This window comes from Dendrobium catenatum, unplaced genomic scaffold (assembly GCF_001605985.2).
Source record: "Dendrobium catenatum unplaced genomic scaffold, ASM160598v2 fragScaff_scaffold_264, whole genome shotgun sequence".
Taxonomy (NCBI): Eukaryota; Viridiplantae; Streptophyta; class Magnoliopsida; order Asparagales; family Orchidaceae; genus Dendrobium; species Dendrobium catenatum.
This window is the reverse complement of record NW_021318726.1, coordinates 454,065-467,850: the sequence shown is the minus strand read 5'-3', so window position 1 is coordinate 467,850 and position 13,786 is coordinate 454,065. Positions and strand designations below refer to the sequence as shown.

The following is a 13,786-nucleotide window of genomic DNA, read 5'->3' as shown; positions in this document are numbered from 1 at the left end:
CGGAATCAACCAACTTAGCAGTATCTAAATTTAAAGGCATAACAACAGTATTCAGTCCATCAATAACGTCCACGCGATCAACCTCCGCACCCTCCCTAAGCAAAGACGAAGCGTTAAGCTCAATAATCACAGGTTCAGACAGAACACCACCATTATTACCACCAACATTTAATTCCACCCCAACCGACTCAGCTAAAACCGGAGCATCAGAAACCATTTCCCCCCCAGCAGGAGTAGGAACATCCAAAACCGTTCTGCACGACCCATTAGCATGCCCGATACATTTGCACACAGAACAAAAATTAGGAAATTCATCAAGAATGACATCCTGAACATATCCCAAAGAATCAGAACCAAGCCAAACTTGTTTAGGATATGATTTCGTGATATCAAGCTCAACTAACACATGAGCATTAGAGGGCCGAGAACCCACCGAAGTCGCCTCATCAATTTTTAAAGGTTTACCAAAGATTTCAGCTAAACCAAGCAGAATTCGGGGTGCAAAGAAATGGGGACGAAGGCGCGGAAAAGAAAAACAAATCGGAATAATCGGAGATTCCACCCCAATATCCAGAGTCGGAGACCACTTAGTTAGCTTCATATAACAGTTGAACACAATGTAAGACCGGTGACAAAACACCCTGCAATAATCAAGATCGTTTGCTAACTTAATCAGAATATGGGTTTGATCTAAAACAGTCACAGAAACCTCACCCTTCAACTTTAGGTTGAAAAAAAAATTTCTTATAGCTTCCAAAGAAGGCCTCTTAGAAGGAAAAAAACCTACTAAAGAAAACTGGAAAGGGATAGCAAGCTCAGAAATCTCAAGATCCGAAACCCACAAAGAAGGTAATCCACAGTGAGTCGAACGCCTAAGATCAGGAAAAATCGGTTTGGAGCCATCCAGAGCCTCTCTAAACGAACGAGAGTGAGTAAACCCACCCAAAAAACCAGGGTCCTTAAGTTTAGAAGAAGCCATACCGAAAAGCCCGGCAAAACCAACGAAAAAGCACACAAAAAAGCCCCAGAAAGAAGAAAACAGTAGGAAATAAAAAACTTTCCTGAAGAAAGACGATCGCCGGAGCAAGATTCCCCTCCCCGAAGGCGGGGAGACGACGAAGGCACAAAACCCCCAACCACGAAACCACGAAATCCTAGCAGGCGTGCAAAGTTGATGATGTCTTAGGTCATTTAAGATAAATTCATATACACAATGCATGTACAAATCTCATTTCTTATCCATTTATTATCATATACTTTAATGACTAATTAAAGTGACGCCTGCAGTGTAAATTTATTTAATTAATTACACGAGTACTTACTTATCTCCTAACGAATCGTAAAAGCTTGCTTAGGTTGTATAGTTAACGACGTCAGAATTATTTGACGTAAGCAAATCTCATATTTTCACTTCATCCCATTTCCAGCCAAAGAAGTTAACGACGTCAGATTTAAATTTAACGGCTGCAAGTTAGCGAGAAGATGTATCGACAATGGCCTCATTGTAATAAGCGAGAACTTGGTATCCATTTAATTACGTCAAATAATGCTGCTATTGTCGCCATTGCGCCAGTAAGAAGCGGCGGGCCACCTTCGTCATCCATCTCCGACGAACTTCGGGCATTGCTTGCTTACTTTGGACGAAACCCTTCTCCGAATCACCGAATGGATTACGAGCGGATTGAAATACCCGCATCTACGGTAAAAATCCAGCAATCGTCTTGTTTCCATTCATCACTGGAGACTGAGCTTAACTTTCTCTCTTCCCAATGCTGTGTCGCCTTCCTAAAAACTGATATGAGAGATTCCTGCTTGCTGACTTGGTTTCCCTGCAAATTTCGTCATCTTATGCTTTTTTTATTGGATTCTAATGAGTGCGTACTATTTCGTGTGCAGGGCGGCGGGTTTTCACCAGGGAAGCTCAGGGCTATGCTTCTTGGAGTGGAAAAGAGGAGAAAAGGTGAGGAGGAGCTCGAGGCACGGTTTTCTCTAAGATCTGACCTTGGAGAGGCGGAGAACCGAGGTTAGAGTCCAATGCCTTTTGCTTTCTTTGCTAGTGGTGAGCTTTGGTATCTGATTAGTGACGCTGAGATTGGGATTTGGTAGGTACGAGCCTAGAGGAGAACTGCAAGGATGTGGGCATTGTGAGTTTGAACTCGAGGGTTTCAGCGCCTGTGGAGGATTTTCCTGACTCGGAGACCGTGTTGTCGGGGTTCGAGTTCCAGAAGGCAGAGCGTGCGCAGCACCATCGACCCGTGCTCATGCCCCCGTTCTCAAAGCCAGCGCCTTCGAAGTGGGACGACGCGCAGAAGTGGATTGCGAGTCCCATGTCAAATAGGCAACGCGGGCTAGCTCAGCTGAAGAAAATGGGGTTCATGGGGCATGGTGTCAGGCAACAGGCGTCATCGGCCAAGGTTATTTTAGAAGTTTCGGACGAGGCTGAAACGAAGAGGATCGATCTGAATCAGGAAAGGAAGGAAATGGATGGGAAGAGGGGGGTGGTTTGGTTACCAGAGCCATACACTGAGGTGGATTTGGACATGAAGGATGCTCCTATGCTTGAGGACTATGCTCCGGATTCTACCAGTAAGTTATTGATTTGCTTGACCTAATTAAACATTGCAAGCAGCTCTTTATTGTTTTGTTGTCTTTACAAGATTGGTATTTTCTTACACAAGATACTTCCTGATGTATCTCTGAATTGGAGTTGGATACCGCTGCAAACATGCAATTTGTATGGCATTGCAGTTTGAATTATTTCAGTTTAGGCGCGCTAGAAAAAATTCCTATGAAACCGGAGAGTGAAAGATCGACATTTGTCTCTACTTAGGGATTTAAAGCACACACAAACAATCAAAACCAAACTTTTCTTTTCTAAAAACTTGAAAAATCCCGGCTTGGGTGAATGATGAACTTGCACAATAAATAAGAACTTAAGTACTAAAGTTTGTCCCTCTCTGAATAGAGACTTTGACAACATGCACCCATGGGAAATTTGACTCACAAGGCTGATGATAGCGTGTGGAACAACCTATGGCGGTGATTCGAACAAACCGTAACATGTCATTGGGCACCATCTACAAAAAAAATAGTAAGAAGATCGGAAGACATTAAATCTAGCATCAACAATAACAAATAGATACACATTGTTTATTGATACATTCAAGTGTTAGCAATAATGAATAACAGAATGTTGTTGTGCGGCACCTCTAGGAATTAGAATGGACTTGGCCAGAGCTGCTTTAGGCATTTCCAAATTTGATCTTTTCTTAAAATGGGTGTTGAATGCAACAACTATCATGTTACTAAAACTTGTGCTATCTTGGATAGTGTATCCCACGCTTTGGGCAAGACTGATTTGATAGCTTGAGCCCGAATGGGAATTGATAGTAATGACTAATGATGGTTATTATTGGCATCATCTCTAATCATCAAGAGTTGGCAATGACATCAGAATCACAGTGATGGATAAGTGAGGGCTCTTGCACATTTTGAGGGGAAATATTTTTAAAATGTTTAATGTTGCCTCATTTCAAGCTGGTGAAAATTGGCATAAATGTCCACAAATGTTAATAAAGGAATTATAAAATGGATAAAGGGTGTAACCCTTAGATGAGGTTTCAAATTTCTTAGGATTAATGTGGTTAAATGAGGGCATACCAAACATTTATCCAACTCTCAGTTCCAACATCTTCGAACCAAACTCATCGTCCAGCTGACACCATGAGTTTGTGGGGGATAATAAGCATCAGACAACCATATACACTAGTGGAGCAGCCTCAAGTAAATAATGACCATTGGTCCATAACAAACTAATACACAACCACTGTACACATGTAAAGGGTAATGCATCACATGCACTCACGGTACAAGGCACTCAGCTTTATATATTCATTGCCTTGTGCAAAGCATAACAACTTAGCTCATTTTACCAAGTTAATACATTCTTTACTTATAGTCTACTGTATTCTTACATGTAAAAGGCAAGTTTTCTTTTCAATTTTTACATAGTATCAGAGCAGTAATACCTCATGGTATATAGACATGGAGCAATTAGAAACTTCTCAAGTAGAACCATTTACCAATCCTCAAATCACCTCATCCCTCAAGTTTGTCATAGCTAACATCAAAGTCATCGTCCCCAGTCTCCTCTCCAACGACACTTATTCAACTTGAAAATCTCAAATCCTCAAACTCTTCTCCGCCAATGGCTTCTCCAGCTTCCTCTACAGCAGAAACCCCATTCCACCTCCGAACATCACCGCTCCCAACTCCACATTCAAAGGAAATCCTGCTTACGAGGAATGGCTCCTCATAGATCAAAACCTAGCCGCTGCCCTCTGCTCCACTCTCGCAGCCTCTGTTCTGCCCTACGTCCACAATTTCAACACCTGTTGCGAGATTGAGACAACCCTTGAACATCGTCTCCAAGACACCAATAGATACAGAGTAATACAACTCAAAAATGAGATGAACAATGTCTCTATGAAGAACTCCTTCATGAGTTAGTACCTCACCGAAATTAAGACCCTAGTGGATCATATACCTGCCATTGGCTCCACGGTTGATCATGAGGACATTATTCTCTACACTCTCAATTGGCTACCACCTCAATACCAATCTTTCAAAACATCCATCTGAACACAACTTCATCCAGTGAGCCTCGATGACTTCTACTAATTTCTTATTAGTGAAGAGATCAACCTATCAGCAGATCAACCAGATCCCAACTGACTATGAATTCTTCTTATGCTCTCTACAACAATAGTGGGCGCAGATCTAGGGGTTGTGGTGTTCTTCATACAACACCCCTCCTTGACCCTCTTCCTCCAACGCCTCTGTTATATATGTCAAATCTGGAACAAACGAGGCCATTATGTATACAAATGTTGGCATCGCATGAACGCTAACTACATGCCCCAACCAGCTGCTCAGCAACCTGTTGTTATACCCAATGCCTCGGTCGCCTCCTCATCACTTCCCACTAAATGGATCTTGGACTCAAGAGCCACCTCCCACCTAACTCCTCATATTGACAATCTTCAACAACCCAATAGTTACTTTGGTCTATACTAGATAACCATAGGAAATGGTACCAATACACCTATCACAAATACTAGTCAAGGTTTGCTTCCACTTCCCACTGATAAGCTTCTACTCTCTCAAATTCTCCATACTCCTCAAATTTCCTATAACCTTCTCTCCATTCACAAACTCGCTCAAGATAACAATATTTCTATCCATTTTGATGATCGTAATGGTCTTTACTAAATGCATCTACCGCCTGCTCCCAAGGCGTTCACTACCTCCATCTCCTCAGCCCTTTGCTAGCACAGACGTCTCGGCCACCCTCACTCTAGTATTACAGCCACCATATATGGACAATATCCGGAACTCCATATTCTGGCTCAACTATCCTCTTATTTTTTCTGTATGACCTCTAAGAGCCACAAGCTAGTGTTAACTTTCTTTACTAATCACCAATGTACTCATTTATCTTTATTGCATTCAGATGTATGGGGTCCTTCCCCCACCTTATCCTCTCAAGGATTTAGCTACTATTTGTTGTTTATTGATGACTTCTCAATATATGTATGGTTATTACCAAGCATGCTAAATTTGAAGTTTCTTCTCGAATAATCAACTTCATACATTTGATAGAAAATTAACTCTCCACCAAAATAAAATGCATTTGCTCCCACAGTGGCAAGGAATACATAAACCACTCCCTCCAATCCTTCTTCCAAACACATGGCATTCTACATCAGACGAGTTGCCCATACACACCTGAACAAAATGGTCTTGTTTAACACAAGCACCGCCATATCATCGAGACAACCCACACCTTACTTGTCAAAGCCCAACTACCACATCATTTATGGCCTGATGCAGCCCTCACTACTGTATACCTCATCAACCGCATGCCTTCCCCAGTCACTAAACAACAATCTCCCTAACAGCTGCTCTTCAATTCATCCCCCACATACACTCATCTACGAATCTTTGATTGCGCTTGCTTCCCCTAGTTTCCCCCATCTACTCGCAATAAGCTCCAACCGATATCCATAATGTGCATTTTTCTTAGTTATTCATATACTCAAAAAGGCTATTGATGCTGGTGACTATAAAAAAAAGAGAAGAGACATAAAAGAAATGAAAGGATCGAACAACCACATATGTCTAATTCGGGCCCACTGTGTGCTCAAGTGAAGCAACTGTTCGTTTAAAATAAAGCAACCACCCGCTTACTCCTTTAAAATAATTGGAGCATCTAGGGTTCGCTAATCATCTATTCATCTTCCCTTTTCATCGTTGTTGTTCGGCTTTGCTTTGCAAGAGGCAAAAAGATTCCACAATCGCTCCTTTGAATTCATCGTCGCTGTTCGGCTTTGGTTCACAGGAGAGCACGCGCCGCTCCTTAGACTCCTTGTCATTGTTCGGCTTCGTTGCTTCGCAAGAGGCGTAGAGATTGCAAGCCTCGCTTCTTCGGTTCCTCTTTTATCGTTCGACTTCGCCCCTCCGACCCCTTCGTTGCTGTCCGACTTTGTTCCTTCGTAAGAGTTGCAGGGATCGTTCGAGTCGCCTCTTCCCTTTCTTCGTTGTTGTTTGACTTTGCTTCGTAGGAGGTGCAGAGCTCGCATGAGTTGCTTCTTTCAAATCTTCATTGCTATTCGACTTTAGCCCCTTTATAGTTGTTCGGCTTCGTTGTTTGCATGAGGTATAGATATTACATGAGTGGCTTCTTCAATTCCTTTGTTACTATTTGATTGTGCTCCTTCTCTGATCAGACCCAAGTGCCGGAGCAGCCCCGACTCAAACCCTTTCTCCCTTTCTCTTTAAAATGTATATTATAATATATAATATTATATATAAATATATCATGATATATCTATATTATGTTATTATTAATTATATAATATTATATATCTAATATAATAATAAAAGAAAAAAGAAGAAAAGGACTTTCAAACAGGTTTTGAACACTTGCGCCGTCGACCTTAGGTCTGGCCAGGAATGCACAATTCGAAGACCCGCGCCGTAATCTTAGATTCGGGCGGATGGTTTTAAATTTAAAGCTCCTATGCCATTGATCTTAGATCTGAGCGGGATGAAATAAAATTCGAAGACCCCACACAGTTTGATTGATTAATTAAATTTAAAATTTAATCTAATAAATTAATTTAAAATTATAATAAAAATTTTTAACTGAAATTTCTGTTAGTTAATTAAAAATAATTAACCATTTAATTTCAAATTTAAATTTGAAATTTAATTTAATAAGTTAATAAATCTATTTTAAAAATAATTATTATTTAATTGAGTGATTAATTAATCAATTAATTAAATATTAATTAATTAAATTATATTGAGTATAAAAAAAAGTGGAGAGACCCATTTGTGAATTTTTTTTTAAAGAATGGGTAAGAAAAGAAAATATTATTGTTCTACTAATTGACATATACCACTACTTTCCAAACAACAACTCTCAACTTAAAAAAATTTCACAAACTCAAAAATCAACTCAATCAACACACACATTACAAATTGAAACTCTCAATACTCTATAGTAGCTCCTGCAACTATCTGTGAGCTCCATGAATTGCTACAAGTTCCACGTACTTGCAAACAAGCAAATAAAAATTAGTGCATTATAAATAAATTAAATTAATGTTGGAAAATAATAAATCTAGTTACTGTAGGTAAAACAAAATATTAGAAATCAAGGAAAGCTAAGTACTTAAAAACTAGTAAAGTAACACTGCCATAAAATGAGTAGAGTAGTTGACTACTGCGGTAAGAAAATACTACGAGCTCAGAACAACTAAAACACTAACGACTGTATCAAAACCCTCTAGTGTTAAAATCACAAACTCAAACCAACTCAAATAAGTATAAAATAAATCTCCAAACATTATTCAAGCAACAAATGTCTATTTAAATAATTAAATTCAAATCTATGGGCAACCTTGTTTATAAGAACTTGGTTGTAAGACTCACTACCCAGCAACTTTCAAAGAAAAGCAGCAAGCTCGACCTTAGGAAAAAGTTTTAGGTGAAATTGACCTAACCTTTAATCCCCAATTAATACCCCAGCCACTTCTTTTCACCTAAAACTTTCCCATAAGGTTGGGAATTGACCTTAGGGGAAATTGACCTTAGGAGAAAGTTGTAGGACCCAGAAGTGGTCGGGGTTTTAATTGGGGATTAATGGTTAGATCAATTTCACCTAAAACTTTCCCTTAAGGTTGGATTTACTACTTTCCTTTAAAAATTGCCGGATAGTGGTTCTTCCAACCAAGTTCTTATAAATAAGGCGCTAATGGATTTAAATTTGATTATTTGAATAAATAATAATTGCTTGTACAATATTTAGAGATTTGTTCTATACTTATTTAAGTTGGTTTGAGTTTGTGATTTTAATACTTCAGAGTTTTGACACTGACGTCAGTGTTTTAGTTATTCTGTGCCCGTAGTCTTTTCTTATCGTAGTAGTCCATTACTCTACTCATTTTCTAGCACTATTATTTTACTAATTTTTTAATACTTAGTTTTCCTTGCTTTCTAGTATTTTGTTCTATCTACAGTAGTTTGATTTATTATTTTTCAGCATTAATTTAATTTATTTATATTACACTAATTCTTATTTGATTGTTTGCAAGTACGTGATACTTGCAGTAGTTCAGGGAGCTCACAGATAGTTGTAGGAGCCACTGTAGAGTATTGAGAGTTTCAATTTGTATTGTGTGTGTTGATTGAGTTGATTTTTGATTTTGTGAAGTTTTGTTGAGTTGAGAGTTGTTGTTTGGAGAATAGTGGTGTATATCAAGTAGTGGAAAAATAATATTTTCTTTTTTGCCCTTTTTTTAAAAAGAAAAATTCACTAGCGCCTCTCTCCACTTTTTTATGCCTAATATAATATACTTAATTATTAATTAATATTTAAGTGATTGATTAGTTAATCGCTCAATTAATAATAATTATTTTTAAATAGATTTATTAACTTATTAAATTACAAATTTAAATTTGAAATTAAATAGTTAATTATTTTTAATTAACTAACAAAAAATTTCAGTTTAAAAAGTTATTATAATTTTAAATTAATTGATTAAATTAAATTTTAAATTTAATTAATCAATTAATTTAATTTTAAATTATATTTGAAATTTCAATTAGTTAAAAAAATTAATGAATTGATTAAAATTTGATTTCAAAACATGATCATTCTCAAATTAATCACTCTTATATTTTTTGTACCATTTTCTCATAATATTAAAGTTATTCTCTCAGAAATTTCGGTAACCTCCCAACGTCCCCTCTCGCACCAGGGGAGAAATCGGGATGACATTTGCTGAAATTTCTTTCTACCCGAACATAAGGTCATTGGCACAGGGTCTTCGAATTAAAACCATCCCATTAGGATCTAGGATCGAGTGCGTGAGGTCTTCGAATTTTAACCATCCTACCAGGATTTAAGATCGACTACGTGGGATTTTCGAATTAAAACCATCCCACCAAGATCTAAGATCGACTGTGTAGGATCTTCGAATTTTATTTTATCCCGTCCAAATTTAAGATTAATAGAGCGGGGGCTTCGAATTTTATTTCATCCCGTCCAAATTTAAGATTAATAGAGCAGGGACTTCGAATTTAAAATCATCCACCCAGATATAAGATCACGGCGCGGATCTTCTAATTGTGCATTCCTAGTCGGATCTAAGGTCGACGGCACTGGCCTTCAACACCTGTTTGAAAGTCATTTTCTTCTTTTTTTTTCTTTTATTATTATATTAGATATATAATATTATATAAATAATAATAACATGATATAGATATATCATGATATGTTTATATATAATATTATATATTATAATACACATTTTAAAGAGGAATGGAGATAGGATTTGAGTCAGGTTGCTCAGGCAGTTGGGTCCAGTCGGAGGAGCACAGTCGAAACTGTCAAATAGTAACAAATGAACTGAAAAAAGCACTCTTATAATCTCTATACCTTCTGTAAAGCAACGAAGTCGAACAACAATAAAGGGGTCAAAGTCGAACAACAACAAAGATTTGGAAGAAGCGACTCGTGCGAGCTCCACACCTCCTGCAAAGCAAAGTCAGCAATAAAAGAAGGGAAGAGGCAACTCGAGCAATCCCTGCACCTCTTGCGAAGGAACAAAGTCGGACGACAACAAAGGGGTCGGAGGGGCGAAGTTGAAGGGCAACAGAGGAACCGAAGAAGCGAGGCTTGCGATCTTTGTGCCTCTTATGAAGCTGAATAACGATGAGGAGTCGAAGGAGCGAGGCGTGCACTCATGCAAACCGAAGCCGAACAACAACGAAGGATCCGAAGGAGCGATTGTGCAATCTCTTCGTCTCTTGCGAAGCAAAGCAGAATAACAATGAAGAAAAGGGAAGATGATTAGCGAACTCGAAACGCTCCAATTATTTTAAAGGAGTAAGCTGGCAGTTGCTTTTATTTAGAACAAACAGTTGCTTCGCTTGAGCACGCAGTGAGCCCGAATTGGATAGATGTGTTTGTTTGATCATATCATTTCTTTTATGTCTCTTCTCTTTTTTTTAATTGTCAACAGATGCCTAGACCAATCCACCTGCAAAATCTTCTTTTTTCGCCATGTCCGATTTGATGAATCCGTCTTTCCCTACCAAACAACTACACAAGCTCCCACTCATTTCGCCAACCTCTAATCCACACTTACATCATCCAGTCCACCTATCTTATAAGCTATGTTGGCGACATCCTCCTAACCGGCTCCTCTTCAACTCATCTCCACCACATTGTCAACAATCTCCACTCTACGTTCTCCATGAAACACCTCAGTAATCCCTCCACCTTTCTAGGAATTCAAATAACTCATCACCCACATCTCTATTTCTCTCCCAAGCCACCTACTACTTCAATTCTCAACAAAGCTGGCTACCTATCCTGCAATCCAACCATCAACCCCACATCATCCAACTGTCTGCCTACTACAAATTCAGCTACTACTCCATTCTCTCCTACTCTATATCGCCACCTCATAGGCTCCCTACGATACCTCACACTCACTCGTCCTGACATAGCCCACATAGTTAATCAATTGTGCCAACACATGCACAATCCCTCTACCGTACACTCACAATGGTTGAAGCACCTTTTTCGCTACCTCAAAGGAACGATCGCCTACCAATCACAAAGGGTCCTCTCATTCTCTGCTCATACGCCGATTCTGACTGGGCTAGTGACATTCACACTTGCCGATCCACTATACAGGTTACTGCTCCTTTCTTGGTCCAACTCTCATCTCTTGGATAGTAAAGAAATAGCCCACCGTCGCACGTTCCTCTACAGAAGTGGAGTATAGAGCTCTTGCAGCTGCGTAAGCTGACATTGTGTGGATTTCAAAGACTGCTTAGGGACTTCAACATTCTAATCACAAAATCGATTACACTCTACTGTGACAATCGATTTTTCATTGTGCTAGCCAATATCTCGTATTCCACGCGAGCACAAAGCACATTGAAATCGACTACCACTTCATTCGAGAACAGGTTCAAGCTCAACACATTCATCTGACCAAACATTGAAATCGACTACCAATTGCCTCTCAGGATCAACCTGTATACATTCTGGCCAAACATTTATCCAACTCTCAGTTCCAACATCTTCGAACCAAACTCATCGTCCAGCTGACACCGTGAGTTTTATGGGGGGATAATAAGCATTAGGCAACCATAGACACTAGTAAAACAACCTCAAGTAAATCAAGACAATTGATCCATAACAAACTAATATGCATCCACCATACACATGTAAAGGGCAAAGCATCACACTGCAGTCACGATACAAGACACTCAGCTTTATATATCATTTACCTGTGTAAAGCACAATAGCTTAGCTCTTTTTTACTAATGGTTAATACATTCTCTACTTACAGTCTACTGTATTATTACATGTAAAAGGCAAGTTTGCTTTTCAATTTTTATAGTTTAGGATAACTTGGATTTAATTAGTCAATTTAGACTCATTTGTGGTTGGATTAGACTAATTCGACCAAACGTGGACATTGCTTGACCTTTTGAAATGTGTTTTTATGTTTATGTAATTAATAATCGGAAATATAAACATAAATTTAATCAAATTAATTCAAATATTAATTCTATCTTTTAAAGACCTTTGAGATTCATGTTTCATTAAAAGGTGTGCTTAATTAGAGAGAGGCTTTTATAATCCCAACTTTTGTCCCCTTATGGGCATTTATCTACACGAGTCCAAAATTATTCTTGTGGCTTAAGAGGGGTTCCAATCAATCTATGACTGCTTCTGAGTCACAATTCATGTTGAAACTTCTTCTGTAATAACTTTAAATTTAAAATGATTGATTAAATTTATTTTCGTGCATTCCTGACAAATTTATTTGGGAGTGTTATGGCACTGCGCTTGTGAGCATAGCAGCCTTCCACTCTTTGTTTGAGATTTCTGGAATGAGAAACTCAACAATGTTGGAATCTTGGCGCTATAGCGCGAGTCTCTTAGGTCTATAATAATTTGGGTCAGCATTGTGACGTTGTGGTTTTGAGCATTGCGGTGCTATGTCATTAAACATATTTTCTTAATAAATATATCCAAAATCATTGTGATGTTGTGGTTTTAAGCATTGCGGTGCTATGTCATTTAATTTTAGTGCTAAATATATGATATGCATAAAGTTTACAGTTCATTTAACATGCAGTTAGTCTTAGCCAACATGATACTTCAGCTTCTACTCACAATGACACTAGTTACATCATGCCACCAACCATAGTAAAAGCTATCTCCATGAGGGATATGGGAACTGAAATGACCCCAATTGCTAGCCAAGAGCCATCTCAAACTGGAACTCCTGTTAGAGCAACAACGCCATCAAGAAGCCCAACTTATTCAAGAGCATCCACACCAAAAAGAACTGCATCTTCCAGCATTCCAATTGATTCAGTTGATTCCAACGGTGATAAAGAAATTACTGAAAAGCAGCTGAGGCTCAAAACTAGAAAAGAGATCATGGTTCTCGGCACACAGTTGGGCAAGATGAACATTGCAGCTTGGGCAAGTAAAGAAGATGAAGCAACTAATTCATCTGTTTCCTTGAAGACAGACCAGCCACCAAAAAGCATGATTGATACTCGTGCAGTAGCTTGGGAAGAGGCAGAAAAGGCCAAATACATAGCTAGGTAAATTTATTGAAGAACTAGGCTTGCCCTTTTGAGACTTGTTTTTATTCTTTGGCGGCCTTGGTAGTTGCTCACTGTCAATCATATCACCCCTATTACAGTTATGAGTTGTAATTTCATGCTTTGTGTACTATTAAGAGTTCATTATTGGCATATCTTTCAGGTTTAAACGGGAAGAAATCAAAATTCAAGCCTGGGAAAATCATCAGAAAGCCAAAACGGAAGCTGAAATGAGAAAAGTTGAGGTATTATGGATAGTCTGTAGATTTTTTTCTCCATGTAACATTTTCATCATTTTATCACATGGATTAGGTTTTTGATAGGAAATACTTGAGTTCACAAGTAAACCTAAGGGAAATACTTGAGTTCGCAAGCATACCTATCTCTAATTGGTGAAAACAGCGAGAATAATGCAAAAATCTGGACAAAATCAGCTCCAAAACAATGGATTGCAATAAAGGAATCAAAGTCAAACAAACACAAAGTAAGATACAAGTGATCCTCAATTCGAGAGGATGATCTTACAGTCTAGAGCCCAAGGCGCCAAGAAACTACAAGAAAAACAAATCAAAGCATA

At 38.5% G+C, this 13,786-nt stretch overlaps 1 protein-coding gene across 1 annotated transcript in view; it reads left to right on the top strand.

Annotated features, from left to right (window-relative positions):
- Positions 1-13,544, top strand: part of LOC110101947 — a 20,022-nt gene extending 6,478 nt beyond the window's left edge. Inside the window, exons 2-5 of the mRNA XM_028693356.1 lie at positions 1,897-2,023; positions 2,107-2,586; positions 12,732-13,209; positions 13,373-13,544. Of these exons, the coding sequence (XP_028549189.1) occupies positions 1,897-2,023; positions 2,107-2,586; positions 12,732-13,209; positions 13,373-13,529 (1,242 nt within the window). The 3' untranslated portion in view covers positions 13,530-13,544. The remainder of the gene's footprint in view (positions 1-1,896; positions 2,024-2,106; positions 2,587-12,731; positions 13,210-13,372) is intronic.
- Positions 13,545-13,786: the final 242 nt, after the last annotated feature.